At 40.9% G+C, this 19,832-nt stretch overlaps 1 protein-coding gene and 1 long non-coding RNA gene across 3 annotated transcripts in view; both read left to right on the top strand.

Annotated features, from left to right (window-relative positions):
• The window catches only part of LOC118565919 (Fc receptor-like protein 5), a 69,311-nt gene extending 63,372 nt beyond the window's left edge, over nucleotides 1-5,939 (top strand). Inside the window, exons 6-9 of the mRNA XM_036147002.1 lie at nucleotides 3,906-4,169; nucleotides 4,445-4,717; nucleotides 5,111-5,374; nucleotides 5,650-5,939. Of these exons, the coding sequence (XP_036002895.1) occupies nucleotides 3,906-4,169; nucleotides 4,445-4,717; nucleotides 5,111-5,374; nucleotides 5,650-5,939 (1,091 nt within the window). The remainder of the gene's footprint in view (nucleotides 1-3,905; nucleotides 4,170-4,444; nucleotides 4,718-5,110; nucleotides 5,375-5,649) is intronic.
• A 1,173-nt stretch (nucleotides 5,940-7,112) lies between these two features.
• Nucleotides 7,113-10,638, top strand: LOC105924142. 2 transcript variants are annotated; one of them, XR_004932517.1, is made up of 7 exons: nucleotides 7,113-7,189; nucleotides 8,607-8,723; nucleotides 8,854-8,869; nucleotides 8,957-9,048; nucleotides 9,764-9,814; nucleotides 10,228-10,281; nucleotides 10,508-10,638. It is a non-coding gene; the product is annotated as an uncharacterized LOC105924142 (long non-coding RNA). The 2 variants fall into 2 exon arrangements; XR_004932518.1 differs by lacking the exon at nucleotides 10,228-10,281.
• Nucleotides 10,639-19,832: the final 9,194 nt, after the last annotated feature.

Genomic DNA, 19,832 nt, shown 5'->3' with positions numbered 1-19,832 from the left:
TCCTGACCCAATTCCAGCGACATCAAGTCAAGGTAAGAGTATTTTGGTGGCCGACATGTTAATAATGTAGTGCCTGCTACCATGACAGCATATAGGCTATCATGGTAGCAGGCGCTAACATGATAGCCTGCTACCAGGATAGCTTACTCAAAAACATTTCAAATGAGACAAACATCAAACATATACCCATTCCTGGACGGTGATTGCAAACAACAACAAAAAAAAAACGGCCGACGCTGCCATGACCGCCGCGCAGGAAAAAAAAACAAAGCTTACCGTTCATAATCTCGGCCAGTTTTCCAGTCTTTTTAAACCCTCGAACCTCAAGCCATCGTTTGAGCTGAAGGTTGGTGTGTTCTTCGACAGTGCGACCAGTAATAGACCCTTTTCACATGACGTCACTCAACTTCCGTTTTGAAGCGGAGCAGGGTATCTTTACTTCCGGCTACATGCTTTTACATAGAAAATTCGGGAGGTGAAGACGTGTTTCACTGATAATCAGCGCGATTTCATAAGGTAAGACTGAGACCACAATGTGTGGCATTGACTATCTTTATTTTCCTTAGTATTGGTAGCAATCATTGCTGTTATATAGATGCTTTGATCGGGACAGTAACATGTAGATCAAAGCTAACATACAGCAGCTTGTTAGCTTACCTTACCAAACTTTTACCTATCAGTAATCAGCGTGATTTCATTAGGTAAGACTGAGAGCACAATATTAAACGTGTCTTATTTACTATCTTTATTTTCCTTAGTATTTGTAGCGATCATTGCTGTTATAAAGATGCTTTGATCGGGACAGTAACATGAAGATCAAAGCTAACATGCAGCAGCTTGTTAGCTCACTTTACCTGTCATTAATCTGATGTAGATGTTATAAAATTATTACTGTAGCTTTGCTATTATAGAAATAAATCTTGATCACTGAGTGAAAAAAAGAGACATTTATCTGCTACATTGTTCCCCTTACTTGATTATGGTGACATGTTATATATATATATATTTGCAGTCACTGAATTAAAAAGATCTTATTCCATTTGAATCTTTTTGTTCATTCCCAAAAAAAATTAACGCGGGTCTATTGGACAGTACTTGTGTTCATAATATTATTTGCACTTATATTAATGCACTTTTTTTTTAGTTTTTGTGCAAAATACTGTATATTTTAAGTAGAAGCCTGAAATTGTTTTATTATACTATATTAGTAATGACACGTGCTGCTGACCTTAGTCAGATCAACCTTTAAAAAAAGAGATCTTTATCTCAATGGGAGTTTATCTTGTTAAATAAAGGTTTTAAAAAGTATTATAATTAATCTATTTTTTCTCCCCTTGTGTCCATCTCTCAGCAGCATCATATCCACCAAGCATGGCTCAATCACAGAGAAACCGCTACTGCAGTGTCCCACAGTGTTCGAACAACAAAGAAAACTTTCCATATCTCAGTGTTCATGACTTCCCGGCTGATGCTGAGACTGGAGCCCGTTGGGTGACGGCAATAAGAAGAGACGAGGGGCCAAATTTTAAAATCCTTCGCAGCAGCACTTACGCCTGCAGTCAGCACTTCTCTTCCGAGGACACCTATGTTTCTGCAAGTGGTCTTTAACAAATTAAACTCCATCTTTCTTTCTTAAAGATAATTGAGTTATAAGTTTATTTAGCTATTCCCAAGATAATTTCAGTGGCTCACCATGTAAATTTTTATTAGAGCTGTCAAAAACAATTTGTTAATGAAAGGAAATTAATCTGAAAAAATAATTAATTTCTGCACATACAAATGGTTTTTAAAAATACTCACCTGTACACTGTGATCGCACACTGTCTCTTTCTCCTGCATTGTTTACATTTCAATTGTTTACTGTTAAATCACTGCTGTAATTTACTGTAATTCTCAAGCTGTATGCAAACGGAATTTTGTTCTGTACGCACTCTGTGCATACAAAATGACAAATAAAGTTGTCTAAGTCTAATTGTCACGATTTGTCTATGGATGAACCCAGAACCAAACACACGGGACTTAAAATGAAAGTCTTTATTGAAGGTTTGATGGGATGGAGGGTGATGTAACCAGCGAGGTAGAACTGCACGGGAACAGGCTGATGGTGTTGGCAGGAGCTGACGGACCGGAGAGAGACTTCTTGGAACCAGGAACAGGCATCGGGGTCCACAGCTCGGCAGAGAATTGACAGTTCAGGGGAGAACCCACCAGAGCTCGGCAGCAGGCTCTTCTGTAAGGCAGAGGGGAACCGAAGCAAGGCAGCAGGATAAACAGGACAGGTAAAATGGACAGAGCTGCTATGAAGTATCTATGTAATAAATAACTAAAATATATGAAGTGTGATGTCTGAAGTTTTTTAAAATCCATGTTTTTTTGGTCAGTTCCTGAAAAATAACAGTATAGGACACAAGGGGTTTGCCCCGACAGCAGCATAATCCATAAATACTATAATGAACTGATTATTAGTGTGCATGCAGTGTGCATTCAACATTATTGACAGCGTCTTTCTCAGTCTATGATGTCCTAAACTATCACAGTTTTAACAGGAATGGGCAGAATTATTTTATTAATTGAGGCTCCAAATCTACTGACGAGACTGAGAAACACACTGAACCCACAGAGGAATTTTGTGTGATTCTGCAACCTCAGTAAAATACTACACAAAAAAAAAAAAAAAACGGGAGGGAATGAGGCTCCTCATTTTTATTCATAGAGCTGTGACCATGTGGCCAACAGTATTGACACTGTTCCAAAACAAAGTATGAAAAGGCTCAACATTATACATCAACTATATCCCTGGTGTGACTCATTGGCTAAAAGCTGTGAAACAGAATAGCTGATATAGCAATAAAGCTAGCGTAGCAATATAATGGAGAAATAGAAAACTAATAAATGACAAAAGTCCTGTTGGTAGCATAGCTACCATTATCCTAGCATCTATGCTAACAACAGAGCTAAAAAGACAAAGCTCTTACCTTCATAATCGAAAAGGTATTGTTCCACAAAGAACTTGTCATCTTTGTCGAGTCTGGAGGCTGGTGTGGCCGAAAGCTTTTGTACCAGTCTGTGCACGTCCCCCAAACGAAATTTCGGTAGATTGGTGAGGGACTGTGTGAAATCCCTATGTAAAAACACTGCTCGCGGAGAAAGCGGAAGTAAAGATACCCTGCTTCACCGCAGAACGGAAGTTGCATGACGTCACTGTGAAAAGGGTCTATCCGTGTGCCTGGGACATCGTCTTGGGAAAGTTTAACGGCTGTAAAGTCGGTCATATCTGTTATCCGTGCGTTCTCTCCTGTATGCGTTCTCTCCTGTATGCCCTACCTAAGCGGCAAAAGGGGCGTTGCTCTTGAGACGGTGACGTCACGGGCGCGGTACCGCATTGAGAAACGGCCTATGGCTCTGCCTCAGTCACTTGCCACTTCATGCTCGCCTACCGGGTGTACAGTAGCTGGCTCTCGGGGGCCCCCCAGCGGCTCGGGGCTCCAAGCAGTTGCTTGGTTTGCCTGTTGACAAGGTGCGCCTCTGTTCTTACATTTTGTACGTCTTGAGTAGTTTTGTAGAAAATCCAATTTCTTCCATTTTGATATTAAAATTATTATTTAATATTGTTAAAACTGTATTTTATTACATGAGGCAGCCTCCTATGAAATTTATTAAATACATTTAAAAGCTTTTGATTGAAGATGTTGTTTTATCTCTGTTATTATTTTAGTCTTAATAATATTTTTTCTTATATTGTTAAGTCACTATTTAGTTTACAATTTTATTTAAATACACCAAGTTGTTGTGAATAATTACAGTAAATAGACACACTGAATTAAAATCTCAAACAGCAGCAAAATGATTTTTTGTTGAATTTGTTGTTAATGCATTTCTGACCAGATATTTCTTAATGTGAACAGTTTCCATTAAACCCACTGTGACCCTGCAACCCAACTGGTCTGAGATATTCAGAGGAGAGACAGTCACTCTGAGATGTGAGATCCAGGGATGTGGAGGAGCTCAGTGGACGTATGGATGGAGCCCAACCACCAGAAACTCTCCATCATCCAGTGAATACAGGATCAACAGCATCACTGAGTCTGATAGTGGAGACTACTGGTGTACGGGTAGAAGAGGCTATCAGATAACAGAATGGAGTGATGCCTTCAGACTGACAGTGAGATGTGAGTCAGACGTTGAAGGTTCTCTTATTGTTCTGATCAAAATCATTGTTATTGTTTTTATGACCACATTCTACAGAAAAGATAAAAACCTTCTGTTAGATATGCAGAAAAAGCAACATGTCACTGAAGTAAATATATTAAAACTTGGTTCAAACTTTAAATATGAATAATTTCATTTTGAGTAAAGTATGACACTTTGTATGATTAAATATGTTATTATATATTTTTACCTGAAGTAAGTACTTATAGTTTTCTTTCTGCTCTAAACCCAACAGCAGATAAACCTAGAGCCTCACTGTCACCAGAGAAAACAATCCTACCAGCAGGGGGCAGTGTAGCACTGCGGTGCTCTGTGTCCAGCTCTGCTGGCTGGAAGTATGACTGGTTCAGACAGGAGTCAGTGTCTTCTCCAGCTCATCTCATCAGAACCAATGAACCAGATGGAGTCCTCAGAGTCTCAGAGGGAGGTGTGTACAGCTGCAGAGGAGGAAGAGGAGATCCAGCTTTCTACACTGAAACCAGCACAGAGGTCACCATTCAGGAAACTGGCGAGTTTAGTTTCTGATTATTAATGAAACAAAAAGGGGTTTTTACATTCTGTACGTCTTGAGTAGTTTTGTAGAAGATGCAAATTTCTTCCATTTTAATATTGAAGTTATTATTTATGAATGTTAAAGCTGTATTTTATTACATGAAATTAGCCTGCTATGAAATATATTCAAGATGTTGTTTTTATCTCTGTTATTTTTTTAGTCCTAATGATATTTGTTCTTACATTAAGTCACTTTTTTAGTATACAATTTAATTTAAATACACCAAGTTGTTGTGAATAATTACAGTAAATAGACACACTGAATTAAAATTTCAAATAGCAGCAAAAGGATTTTTTGTTGAATTTGTTGTTAATGCATTTCTGACCTGATATTTCTTAATGTGAACAGTTTCCATTAAACCTACTGTGACCCTGCAACCCAACTGGTCTGAGATATTCAGAGGAGAGACAGTCACTCTGAGATGTGAGATCCAGGGAGTTGGAGGAACTCAGTGGACGTATGAATGGAGACCAACCACCAGAAACTCTCCATCATCCAGTGAATACAGAATCATCAGCATCACTGAGTCTGATAGTGGAGACTACTGGTGTATGGGTAGAAGAGGCTATCAGATAACAGGATGGAGTGATGCCTTCAGACTGACAGTGAGATGTAAGTCAGACTTTAAATGTTCTCCCATTGTTCTGATCAAATATTTTTTATTGTATTTATGACCACATTCTACAGAAAAGATGAAAACCTTCTGTTAGATATGCAGAAAAAGCAACATGTCTCTGAATTAATTATATAATAACTTGGTTCAAACTTTAATTATGAATAATTTCATTTAGAATGAAGTATGACATTTTTTATGATCAAACATGTTGTTATATGTTTTTTTTCTGAAGTAAGTACTTATAGTTTTCTTTCTGCTCTAAACCCAACAGCAGATAAACCCAGAGCCAGACTGACAGCAAATAGACCAATCATACCAGCAGGGGGCAGTGTAGCACTACGATGCTCTGTGTCCAGCTCTGCTGGCTGGAAGTTTGATTGGTTCAGACAGGAGTCAGTGTCTTCTCTAGCTCAGCTCATCAGAACCAATGAACCAGATGGAGTCCTCAGAGTCTCAGAGGGAGGTGTGTACAGCTGCAGAGGAGGAAGAGGAGATCCAGCTTTCTACACTGAAACCAGCACAGAGGTCACCATTCAGGAAACCGGCGAGTTTAGTTTCTGATTATCAATGAAACAAAAAGGGATTTTTACATTTTGTACGTCTTCAGTAGTTTTGTAGAAAATGCAGATTTCTTCCATTTTGATATTAAAATTATTATTTAATAATGTTAAAACTGTATTTTATTACATGAGGCAGCCTCCTATGAAATGTATTCAATACATTTAAAAGCTTTTAATTGAAGATGTTGTTTTATCTCTTTTATCCTTTTAATCTCAATAATATTTTTTCTTATATTGTTAAGTCACTATTTAATTTACAATTTTATTTAAATACACCAATTTGTTGTGAATAATTACAGTAAATAGACACACTGAATTAAAATCTCAAACAGCAGCAAAAGGATTTTTTGTTGAATTTGTTATTAATGCATTTCTGACCATATATTTCTTAATGTGAACAGTTTCCATTAAACCTACTGTGACCCTGCAACCCAACTGGTCTGAGATATTCAGAGGAGAGACAGTCACTCTGAGATGTGAGATCCAGGGAGGTGGAGGAACTCAGTGGACGTATGAATGGAGGCATAAAAGGAGATCAGCCAACAGGAACTCTCCATCGTCCAGTGAATACAAAATCAACAGAGTCTCTGAGTCTGATGGAGGAGAACACAGCTGTATGGGTAGAAGAGGCTATCAGATAACAGAATGGAGTGATGCCTACAGACTGACAGTGAGATGTGAGTCAGACTTTAAAGGTTCTCCCATTGTTCTGATCAAAATAATTTTATTGTTTTATGACCACAGTCTACAGAAAATATGAAAACCTTCTGTTAGTTCCAAAAAAGTTAAAAAACAAAACAATCTTCTCCAGCAACTTCAGGCAACATGTCACTGAAGTAAATATATAAAAACTAGGTTCAAACTTTATTTATAAATTATTTCATTCTGAATGAAATATGGCACTTTTTAAGATTAAATATGTAGTCATATCTTTTCCCCTGAAGTAAGTTGTTTTCATTTCTGCTCTAAACCCAACAGCATATAAACCCAGAGCCAGACTGACAGCAAAGAGAACAATCCTACCAGCAGGGGGCAGTGTAGCACTACGATGCTCTGTGTCCAGCTCTGCTGGCTGGAAGTTTGACTGGTTCAGACAGGAGTCAGTGTCTTCTCCAGCTCAGCTCATCAGAACCAATGAACCAGATGGAGTCCTCAGAGTCTCAGAGGGAAGTGTGTACAGCTGCAGAGGAGGAAGAGGAGATCCAGTTTTCTACACTGAAACCAGCACAAAGGTCACCATTCAGGAAACTGGTGAGTTTAGGTATTTATTCTAGAATAAGAAAATCAGACTATTGTTAAACATTTAATGTGTTTGTCTATGGTGATAAAAATAAATATTGTGGTTCATTGACATTAAGACCATCAGTAAAACAGTTGAATCCTAATTAGATAATCAGCCAGCAAATGTTAAGGGCAATGCAAATGTATTTGTATAGCACATTTCAGTACAGAGACAATGCAAAGTGCTTTACATCATTAAAATGTAGGAAAATAAAGCAGAATAAAAGCAAGTAGGAATAAAATGTAGAAACAAAATAGACATAGGAGAATAGAAACTAAAAGCAAATGATGTAATTCTGGTCTGATTTTGGTGCGGTCTCTTTAAATCTAAAGGAGGATCGTAGAGTATTCCACTCTACCCCAATCGATCAGGTTTTTAGTATGTTGGGGGATGGTTTAATGAATAACCGTTCACTTTGTGTCATGATTTTTTTTATCTGTTTTTGTTTGGACTTTTTGTGGACTGTTTATTCCACTTTGCTCAGTCACCAAGGCCCTCTGCCACCAGGCTACCAGGATGCTTTAGCCACGCTTGACTCAGAAGTCTGGACATTGACTCATGTGAGGTGTCTCCTTACAGGAAAAGTCAGCTTCTGCAGCTTGTCCAAAAGTATGAGAATGTCCTCTCAAAAACCAAATTTGACTGTGGGGCAGCAAAAGACCTTTGTCTACAAATGCACTGCCCATGAGTCATCTGGCTTTGCCCCTTTTCTACCTTATGCCCAGTCGGAAACCCAGACCCCCGGTAGATGTCATGTTCCACAATGTTGAGAGAGACAATGAACAGACTACAACAGTTATGTCAAAAAAGTCAGAGAGAGCCGCAAAGAGGCCGTGACCATTGCTCAAACTAACACTGACACCAGCCAGCAATGACAAGCCCACCTGTACAATCTGTGAACAAAAGGCATGGACATTACAGAGGGTGATCAGGTGCTTTTGGCTAAAAAGGGTGAACGTGGGCACAGGAAGCTTGCTGACAAGTGGTGTCCCACCATCTACACAGTTGTGTCACGTGACCCACAGTGTCACACTTAAAGTGTCCGAAACACTGCCACAGAACAAGAGAAAGCTGTTCACTGTAACTTGTTCCTGTTGGTGAACTTCTTGCCACTTGAGAAGGACCAAGAGCCAGGTTCATTGTCCTCCTTTGATACTACCCCGGATCCAAGTTAAGTAAACAGTGTTGACCTGGATCTTTTACTTTTGGACTTGGTATTTAATGGATTGGATCACCATCCCTGAACACTGAGGATGTTTATGTGGATGTGCAGCAGATTTCTGTCTGAGTTCAAGTGTAAAATCAGATTTCTATTTAACAGAGGATGATGTCATTAAGTCTGTAGCTAAATAAGATTTATTCCATTTTAACATTTCTTATTCCCAGTAGCTCGGTCCAATCCTGACAGCTGTCCATTTCCTGTGCTGTTGATCATTGGACCAATTATTGGAGTCATTCTCATTATTCTCCTGCTCTTGTTGTGGCGCTACAGACGGTCCAAAGGTGAAACCTCTTTCTGCCCACACTGGATCAGATTCAGTTAAATACTTTATTTGTTCAAATGGCTCAAATTTATTCTGATTAATTAAAAGTGGGAATTTATTAAATTTATTAAATGCCCTTTTCCTTACAGATTTAAGCTGTATCAGGTCAGTAAACACATCTGTTATATCTTTCTAAACATGTAAGAAAAATAATTACTTTCATCTATAAATTGATTTGTTTGTTATGTTTAGATTAATTCCATCAGAGAGCAGCAATCAAACCTCAGCCACCAATCATGGAGGGACCCAGACTGATAGACCCGTTTACTGCTCTCTGCTTTATGGTTAGTCTGAGAGAGAGAGAGAGAGAGAGAGAGAGAGAGAGAGAGAGAGAGAGAGAGAGAGAGAGAGAGAGAGAGAGAGAGAGAGAGAGAGAGAGAGAGAGAGAATGAGAGGCGGAGATGCTAGCTCTGGCTGTAAGAGAAGCGTCTAGCTCTGCGCCGCTCTCTCGCGCCGCTAGCTCTCTACTCTCTCGCTCGAGAGAGAGAGAGAGAGAGAGAAGGGCTTGGCGCTGCCTGCAAATTAATGCTGTTTGTATTGAATTTATGTTTCTGACAGAAGTGTTAAATAAAAAAAGTACAGTTATAACATTATTATTATTATATGCACAAAATTCATTGTTCTAACAAATATCCAGATGTCAGCAAAGATGTAAAAAGAAGAAGAAAAAGTCTTTATTGGTACAATAATATGGTGACATTTAGTTGAGCTCTTGTCTGGTAGCAGCCGTAATGTCAGAAAAAATATTGAAGTGAAGTTAAAAATGTTATACATAAATTGTTTTAAAATTTAGATTTAAATTGCCAGTATTAAAACCAGTAAGACAACAGTTGTTGCAGTAGTCTTTGTATTGGGCAGAGAGATAGTAATGGGTGTGTGTTTATGTAATTAGATATCAAACTTACAGTTAAGCAGATACAGTTAAAATCATTAACAAACAATCTGTGATTATTTTATCTTTTTAGAACATTAACTTTGATGTTGCTTTGTGGTCTGTAGGTAACACTTCCCTTTATGAGACTATCCAACCCATCAGAACTTCTTGAAATGGTAAAGTTTATGTTTTATAGCAGTTGGAGATGCAGGATGATTTAAAGAGACTGAACATATATTATCAATATAAAATACTGAAATATTTCAAATGCAGATTAATCCCAACACATCAAAAATGTAAACAAAGAACTTAAACAATTCAGAAAGAAGAGTGAGCAACTTCAACATATACGAAATATGAGTTTAAGATTATTTCGTCAACTTTAATTTTCTCTTTGTGTGATTTCTAATTTATTTATGCCGCAATCTGAGCAATCTCAGTAATTTTGTTTGCAATGTTAAACCAGGTAACTACAGCTCAACATGGAGTTCAGATAGTTAACATCTATATATCGATTCTAGCCATCAGCAGGAAGTATCCCTGAGATTTATTGTAAAAAAAAAAAAAATAGATTTGGTTTCTGTTTTAGATTTCAGTGCTGACTAAAATTCACAACCAGAACAAAGTAAAGAACAACATAAAGGTGAATCAATTCTGCTCTGATCTAAATTCTTTATTATTAAATGTTTATTTCAGATTAATCTTGGAGGTTACTGTTTTAATAGCTTCAATTTGTACCAGTTTTATTGACCTGATACATTGTGTTACAGAATGTTTAAAGTAAACCACAGAAACAGAATCAGATTTAGGATTTTAACTCATTTTTAATGCTAATACATATCTCACACAAATCATCTCTCCATTGACAGGAAAGGGGAGTCCTGCAGCGCCAGATGCAACAGTGAAGGCTAGATGCTGTCATGGTTTATTCTGCTGTATATTCCATGAGATAAATGCTGTTAGGTGGAGTGTGTTTATTTTCTCGCATAATAATAAAATGTAATAAAAACAAGATATATTAATCTTTGTTGTGCTGACTGGCAGTGGGGATGCTGCTGATAATTTGCTACTGTCAAATATTATCAACATTTAAATGTGTGACACACATTTTCAGCTTTTCTAAGTTACGTCTCTTATGTGATTAAGGGTCAGTTTCTCAGATAAGATCTAATGCTAGTCTCAGACTATAGCCCCATTTACACTACCCTTGTAAAACCGATCCATGCCGAGACCAGTCCGAGCTTGGATCAGTTAACCAAGCCGAGCCGACCGTTTACACGCCAAGCTTATCTCGGTTCCTTGGTTTCCTCGCCTCCTAGTGACGATCTGCGGTACTGCTGCTCTCTGGGATTGAAGGCGGTGTTGTGCGAAATTCTGTTCCTCCGTGAAAATCTGTTCACCCCTGTGTCGGGAGTGCGCATTGCAGCCGTTTTTACGGCACTTCTAATTGAATTTGTGGTGAAAACAACAATAGTCATGTCAAGGTTGTAACATTCAGTTTAATCGGCAGCTGTTGTTTACAAAATTGTAAAAAAATAAATAAATAAATGCGGTCTTTTAGGCAGCTGAAATATCCATTATCTCCTCTCCTCCCCCGAAAACTTTGGGAAATAAAGAGCAAATGTTTCCAAATTATCAAAAATTGTTATGTGTGATAGCATGTAGTATACAGTAATCTGTCATATTTTACATTACAACGGGATTTACTAGGAAGTCTACACCCTCGTCTACTTAGGAAGTCAGTTTCTGTCCTCTTTTTTCGACAATGTAAAATCATAAATACCCACTACGTGTTGGAATACTGTGTTGGTGACTTACTTTTATCTGTCAGACTTAAGTGACAAAAGTTGGAAAAGGACCAATTATCTTGCCGTTTAAAATAGCACAAAACAGTGTAAGAAGACCTTGTTTATTTATTTCTATTTTACAATTTTGTGAACAACAGCTGCCAATTAATTTGAATGTTACAACCTTGACATGATTATTGTTGTTTTTACCCAGAATTCAATTAGAAGCGCAGTGAAAACGGCTGCAATGCACGCTCCCGACACAGGGGGAACAGATTTTCACGGGGGAACAGAATTTCGCACAACACCGGAAACAATGACAGACGCTGAGGTTCATCACGCTGCTAAGCAGAATCATCTCTGGAAACCATGTGGCACGGTAAGGAAGCTAGTATTATTATGAATGTCTAAAATTTGTCTGAATGGATTGTGAATCGGGACGTGCAACCACACTGCTGGAAAAACCGCAGACAGTCAGTTGACTGTAAGGGGATGATGCGGTCTGCTCATGCGCTCTTCGTTATCAGATAACCAGGATTAAAAAAAAAAAAAACAGTCCGAGACCACACCAGGAACTGGTCTGCCTTGAGCGCGGTCCTGTTATGTCTGGCGCGGTTCAGTTCAGTCTGCTGACCATTTACACACAGGAGTTATCTTGGTTAAAAAAGTGTAGTGTAAACGGGCCTTATGATTCTGTTTGATCTGGTTTAACTCTAAGGGCCTGATTTTCAGAAGGTTTGCATGTATTAAAACATCAATGCATCCATTGTCTTCCGCTTATCCAGGGTCGGGTCGCGGGGGTAGCAGCTTCAGTAGGGAGGCCCAGACGTCCCTCTCCCCGGCCACTTGGGCCAGCTCCTCCGGGAGAATTCCAAGGCGTTCCCAGGTCAGCCGAGAGACATAGTCCCTCCAGCATGTCCTGGGTCTTCCTCTGGGTCTTCTCCCGGTGGAACGTGCCCAGAGCACCTCACCAGGGAGGCGTCCATGAGGCATCCTGACCCCCTCGACATGGAGGAGCAGTGGCTTTACTCTGAGTCCTCCCCGGATGACTGAGCTCCTCACCCTATCTCTAAGGGAGAGCCCAGACACACTATGAAGAAAACTCATTTCGGCCGCTTGTATCTGGGATCTCGTTCTTTCGGTCACGACCCAAAACTCATGACCAAAGATGAGGGTAGGAACGTAGATCGACCGGTAAATTGAGAACTTAACCTTTTGGCTCAGCTCTCTTTTCACCACAACGGATCAGTAACCGCGCCTGCTTCACAGCAGACGCCGCACCAATTAGCTTGTCGATCTCCCGCTCCATCTTCCCCTCATTCGTGAACAAGACCCCAAGATACTTGAACTCCTCCACTAGGGGCAGCACATTCTTCCCAACCCGGAGGAGGCACTCTGACCATGGTCTCAGATTTGGAGGCACTTATTCTCATCCAAGCCGCTTTGCACTTTGCACGAACCACTCTAGTGAGAGCTGTAGATCACGCCCTGATGAAGCCAATAGGACCACGTCATCCGCAAATAGCAGAGACGCAATCCTAAGGCCACCAAAACAGATCCCCTCAACACCTTTTCTGTGCCTAGAAATTCTGTCCATAAAAGTTATGAACAGAATCGGTGACAAAGGGCAACCTTGGCGGAGTCCAACTCTCGCCGGAAACGAGTCCGACTTACTGCCGGCAATGCGGACCAGACTCTGACACCGGTCATATAGAGACCTGACAGCCCTTATTAAAGGGCCCGGTACTCCATACTCTCGGAGTACCCCCCACAGGGTCCCTCGAGGGACATGGTTGAATGCCTTCTCCAGATCCACAAAGCACATGTAGACTGGTTGGGCAAACTCCTATGTCCCCTCCAGGATCCTGCTGAGGGTATAGAGCTGGTCCAGTGTTCCACGGCCAAGACGAAAACCACACTGCTCTTCCTGAATGCGAGATTCGACTATCCGATGGACCCTCTTTTCCAGAACCCCTGAATAGACCTTACCAGGGGGGCTTAAGAGTGTGATTCCTCTGTAGTTGGAACACACCCTCCGGTCCCCCTTTTTAAATAGGGGGACCACCACTCCAGTCTGCCAGTCCAGGGGAACTGACCCTGATGTCCACATGATGCTGCAAACTGCGTTAACTAACACAGCCCCACGACATCGAGAGCATTAAGGTATCCAGGGCGAATCTCATCCACTCCCAGGGCCTTTTTAGGAGCTTATTAACAAACTAGGCAACCTCAGCACCAGAGATGGGAGAACCCGACCCAGAGTCCTCAGGCTCTGCTTCCTCAATGGAAGACGTGTTGGTGGGATTAAGGAGGTCTTTGAAGTATTCCGCCCACCGACACACGACGTCCCGAGTCGAGGTCAGCAGCACACCACTCCCACTATAAACAGTGTTGGTACTGCACTGCTTCCCCCTCCTGAGATGCCGGATAGTGGACCAGAATCGCTTCAAAGCGGAACCGAAGTCTTTCTCCATGGCCTCTCCGAACTCTTCCCACACCAGAGTTTTTGCCTCGGCGACCAGCCGAGCTGCCCGCCGCTTTGACTGCTAAAACATGTACAAGCACTTTGCATTGTCTGTACTGAATTGTGCTATACAAATAAATTTGCCTTGCCTTGCCTTACAAAGTAATTAGTGTGTACAACGCTGATCTTTATACAAGGAGAAAAGCAAGTTGCATGTATAAAATGAGCAGAACAGTGGGTGCAAACCTTTTTGCTTTTTTTCACTGATATGTAATCTTTTAAATTTAACTTTAGTTTTTAAATATGTTTTTACTTTTGTTTGTAGCACTTTAAGACACCTAAATAACCACATCCAGATGTGTTCCAAGTGTGCAGTTGCTTGCCATCAAGTTTGCACAGTGACCTGAAAAGCAATATTCTATCACTTGTTGCCTAAGATCTCTGAGAATAATTATCACACATACTGCCAAGGTGAACAAATGAACCAATCTAGTGCTGGACGCATCCTCCATAAAACTATTGATAACTATTGCTTTAATTGCACAGCAAGTTGAGGCCACACAAAGGGATTATGTTGGGCCTTGATGCCTCATGTCCAGGAGAGCAGAAGATCAGGCCAGGAAATAAGGAGCCATTATCAGCTGTAATCACAGGAGGTCATGTAATCAGGAGTCTGTGCAGGGGAACGTAACGGTAACTAAACTATGTTTTTGTGCAGGATGGGCGACATGAGCATTTCGCTCCCAGCATACAGGTTATGTACAGTCATGGCCAAAAGTATTGAGAATGACACAAATATTATATTTTCACATGATCTGCTGCCCTCTGGTTTTCATGTGTGTATGTCAAATGTTGTCATCACATACGTACAGAAATACAATTGCAATCATATTGCAACAACAAAAGCTTTTAATGACAGAATGAGTTAATGCAGCAAGTCAATATTTGCAGTGTTGACCCCTCTTCTTCAGGACCTCTGCAATTCTCAACGGCATGCTCTCAATCAACTTCTGAACCAAATCCTGACTGATAGCAGTCCATTCTTGCACAATCAATGCTTGCATTTTGTCAGAATTCCTAGGTTTTCGTTTTTCCACCTGTCTCTTGATGATTGACCACAAGTTTTTAATGGGATTAAGATCAGGGGAGTTTCCAGGCCATGGACCCAAAATCTCTATGTTTTGTTCCCTGGCCCAGTTAGATATCACCTTTGCTTTATGGCAAGGTGCTCCATCATGCTGGTAAAGGCATTGTTCATCACCAAACTGTTCTTGGACAGTTGGGAGAAGTTGTTCTCGGAGGACATTCTGGTACCATTCTTTATTCATGGCTGTGTTTTTAGGTAAGACTGTGAGAGAGCCGATTCCCTTGGCTGAGAAGCAACCCCACACATGTATGGTTTCAGGATGCTTTACAGTTGGCATGAGACAAGACCGGTGGTAGCGCTCACCTCTTCTTCTCCGAACAAGCTGTTTTTCAGATGTCCCATACAATCGGAAAGGGGATTGATCAGAGAAAATGACTTTACCCCAGTCCTCAGCAGTCCACTCCCTGTGCCTTTTGCAGAATACCAGTCTGTCCCTGATGTTTTTCCTGGAGAGAAGTGGCTTCTTTGCTGCCCTCCTTGAGACCAGGCCTTGCTCCAAGAGTCTCCGCGTCACAGTGCGTGCAGATGCACTCAAACCTGCCTGCTGCCATTCCTGAGCAAGCTCTGCACTGCTGGTAGTCCGATCCCGCAGCTGAAACACTTTTAAGAGACGGTCCTGGCGCTTGCTGGTGTTTCTTGGGCACCCTGGAGCTTTTTGGCAACAATGAAACCTCTCTCCTTGAAGTTCTTGATGATGCGTTAGATTGTTGACTGAGGTGCAATCTTTCTAGCTGTGATTCTCTTTCCTGTTAGGCCATTTTTGTGCAATGCAATGATGACTGCACTTGTTTCTTTAGAGATAACCATGGTTCACAGAAGAGAAACAATGATGCCAAGCACCAGCCTCTTTTTAAAGTGTCCAGTGGTGTCATTCTAACTTAATCATGACAGATTGATCATGACAGATTGATCATCAAAACCATGTTAGCTGGTCCTTTTAAGGCAGGGCTGCAATGACGTTGAAATGTGTTTTGGGGGATAAAGTTCATTTTCTAGGCAAATATTGACTTTGCAATTAATTGCTGTTGCGCTGATCAGTCTTTATAACATTCTGGAGTATATGCAAATTGCCGTTATAAAAAGTGAAGCTGTAGACTTTGTAAATATTAACATTTGAATCATTCTCAATACTTTTGGCCATGACTGTAATACCACAACATCAAACAGGAAAAACCGTGCACAAGCATTACGTCCATACATAAGTTGAAAAGAACATAGATAATAGTAAAAAAAACAAAAGACATTTGAATGATTACACTGAAATTCTGACATTGTAATTACCTTTGTACTGTCCCATTGAGCTTCTCTACCAGCCCCTTTTGTCTGGGGATGATGGGGAGCAGAAAGGCTGCGCTCAGTGTCTGGTCTGTTGCTAAGCTCCTTGTTCAGCTGTTGGCAGTAAATATTAATTGCTGTAATTAGTTAAAAGGACTTTGATGACATGATAACTTCACTTGTTTTTGTTCCCTTCTGTACCTGATCCATCTATCCATTTTCTAACACATCTATCCCTAGTGGGGTCGCAAGGGCTGCTGGTGCCTATCTCCAGCTGTCAATGGGTGAGAGACGGAGTACACCCTGGACAGGTCACCAGTCCATCGCAGGGCAACACAGAAACAAACAGGACAAAAACCATTCTTGCACACACTCACACCTAAGAAGACTTTAAAGAGTTCAATTAACCTACTAGTCATGTTTTTGGACTGTGGGAGGAAGCTGGAGTACCCAGAGAGAACCCACACATGCACAGGGAGAACATGCAAATTCCATGTAGAAAGACCCAGGTAGGGTAGGACTTGAACCCAGGACCTTTGTGCTGCATGGCAACGATGCTACCCACTGTACCACTGTGCAGCACAAAATCATAAACTTTGACCTAAAAACACAATTTGTTCTGCCATCTCCAAATATATAAAATTGCTGAATGTTTTTATAACCTTGCACTATAACCTCAAATGGAAGGTCCTGAAGTTGTTAATATGTTGCCGTTTTATTTAACCGCCACTAGATGGTAGTAAAGACAAATATTTTAACATTAATGCTACAGAGTTTCATTGCAGGCCATTGAGGGATTGCTCTAATTTCTGACTAGTAACACTAAACAAATGTAGTTATGTAACTGAAAGCAGATATTTTCAAAACTGAGCCCACCTGTTTGTCCATTTTTATAAATGTACTTATAAAACCTGTAACTTTGGCATATTTGTCCAGATGTAAGAATGTTCAGAAGATTTATTCGACTGAATTTAAATCTTTTTATGGAATTAAAAACAATTTGTTTATGTTTTGGGTTTCACATGTGCTCTCTTATCGTGTCAAGGGTATGAAGGCAACTAGCCACACACTGTGGTTAACATGGCAATTTACTTATGTAAAATAGAGAGAGAATCGTATCAGAATAAAATGCCATGTTTTCAATATGATTTGAAATCCCAAAAACACATTAATAAAGAGGTTACCTTAAGTATTAAATAAATGATGCTTTAAAGAACTCATGCTGTTTCAAATTATATAAAACTACCTATGGGATGCTCAGAGACCATCTACAAAATCCCTGAGAATAACATTTTTCCAAAATAAAAAAACAGCAGCATGTGTTTACCAGCTGGAGCAGTTTTAGGATGAGAAGAACCTTCTCAGTGTGATGATTCTGTCTGTGAAATCCTTTCTGCAGTCTCTGTGACGTCACTCCCTGCCTGCTCCCGCTCAGCTCAGGTAATCAGGTCTGAGCAGTTACACCTGCGGCAGCTCCAATAACGCGGAGCCGCTGAACCTGGGAAGTCCACCATAAATCCTAGCCTCTCCCAGTGTGCAACTGCCAGATTCTTCAAAGCCGTTAGTGTGCATAAAACATCCAGCAGTACTTGATTCCCTGCCTGTTATCGACATGTCTCGTTCCTGTCTTGCCCCAGTCAGATTCTCCTGTTTGCTTCTGTATCTGGACCTCGAAAACCCTGAACCGCCTCTCCACCAAGTCGGCCAACCTCTGCCCTGTTTGGATACCTCTGCCTGGAGTGTTCCTCTCATTACTGAATAAAAGCCTGGATCCTGGATTTGCCCCTTGCCTCAGTCCTACTAGAAACCTCAACCTGTTGACGGCCTATCTGTGTATGATGCAGTTAGTTGACCCCAACGACTGCGGGAAGAAAGGGGATAACATTACTGAGGATCGAACCAGGGGAAAATGTACCACAAGCTGCGCCGCTTACCATTTAGTTGGGAAGACCTACTAAATGACTAGGGCACTTTGTGACCATAACTCACTGATGGTAACAGGTGGCTGAGTGACTGGAGGGCTGACAGATGGAATGCTGGCGAGGGATCCGGAGCGTACCACAGAAACGGCAGGCAGGAGGAAGAACTGGAGTGTTTGTGGATGAACCAGGTGAATCCAGGAAGGGGTTCTCACGCCCGGCTTGGTACCATCAAGGGAGTATGAGTGGAGATGCCAGAGCAAAATCTAAGCAGCGGGGATTTCTGAAGGCTGGTTCACTGAGCGCAACGGCAAGACAGGAGAATAACAGGAGACAAAGTTAGTCCAAGAACAGGGTTTCCAAAAACTCACAGGTATGAGACACAGGAGAAAGATCCAAGGCCTAGACATACCACGACAGGGTAACACTCTGGCATCTTCCAGCTGTCTCTGAACTCCAATTAAAGCCCGAGGTGAAAGCTCCTTGACGAGCAGTAGGTGTGGACCACGCCCACCAGTCAACTGCCACCACCTGTGAAGCAGAGTTGGAGCACAGAAACACAGAGAACCCTGACACCTCCCCCACAGTGGTTCATGTCAGTTCCTGTTCCAGCAACATCAGTTTAATTTAATCTGGGTCTTCTGATTCTGAAGGAATTACAGTCAGTTGGTCATGACAGTGTTGATAGACTAATAGCTCACTTGAAAATATAGTACTGCTGTGGGGATGTAGAAAATGTATAAATAGTTTATTTAACTCAGGGAACTGACTTTTAATCACCTTACGTTTTTATTTACATATGAGGAGGCACAAACTGGACTCTGTAGCACTAAAATCGATGGAAGGTTCAGATATCAGAAAGAATCAAGTATTAATACTAAACACTCGCTCTCACTCTCACGCTCTCTTGCTTTCGTGCTCTCTCGCTCTGATATTTGTGGTCTTTGAAATGCTTTGTGATGTTTACACCCTCATTTGCTATTTTGGCTTAGAGGCTACACAGAGCTGGTTTCAGTGATTCTTTAAACAAAAAAGTTTTCCATTCAGTATGAATGTGACATTATCTTTCTGAAAGTTAAATGAGCTCATAACTTCTTGGTGCTCTACTGAGAAATGAGGAAACAGGAAAATTTAAGATAATTTATGAAATTTCAAGCTCAGCTGTTAAGAGAAGATGCTTGGTAATCAACGTGGATTTCTATCAAAATATTTTTACTTAGAAGTTAAGACCTTAGACTCAAAGCCCTTCAGAAGGGTGGGGCTGTCATGGTTGACATGCCTCTTTAACACTACATGGCAGATCAGGACCATGTCTGCCACTATGGAGTGGCAGACTGGGATGGTGGTCCAACATTTTTAAAAAGGGGCCCAGAAAGTGTGCTCCAATTACTGATGGATCACATTTCTCAGCATCCATAGGAAAGCTTTACCTGGGATGTTTAAGATAAGATTGGTAGCAACAGTTCTCATCTTCTGTGCATTCTTTAAACACACACCCGTACGCTCCACACAGGCAAGCATCCCAAATCCATGCTTTGATGGAGTAAGGCACTCTGCTGGTGTTCCCATTCATTATATTTTCAACACGTTAAATCCAAACAC

The sequence above is a fragment of the Fundulus heteroclitus genome, chromosome 14 (assembly GCF_011125445.2).
Source record: "Fundulus heteroclitus isolate FHET01 chromosome 14, MU-UCD_Fhet_4.1, whole genome shotgun sequence".
Lineage (NCBI taxonomy): Eukaryota > Metazoa > Chordata > Actinopteri > Cyprinodontiformes > Fundulidae > Fundulus > Fundulus heteroclitus.
This window is presented reverse-complemented; position numbering and strand designations above follow the sequence as displayed.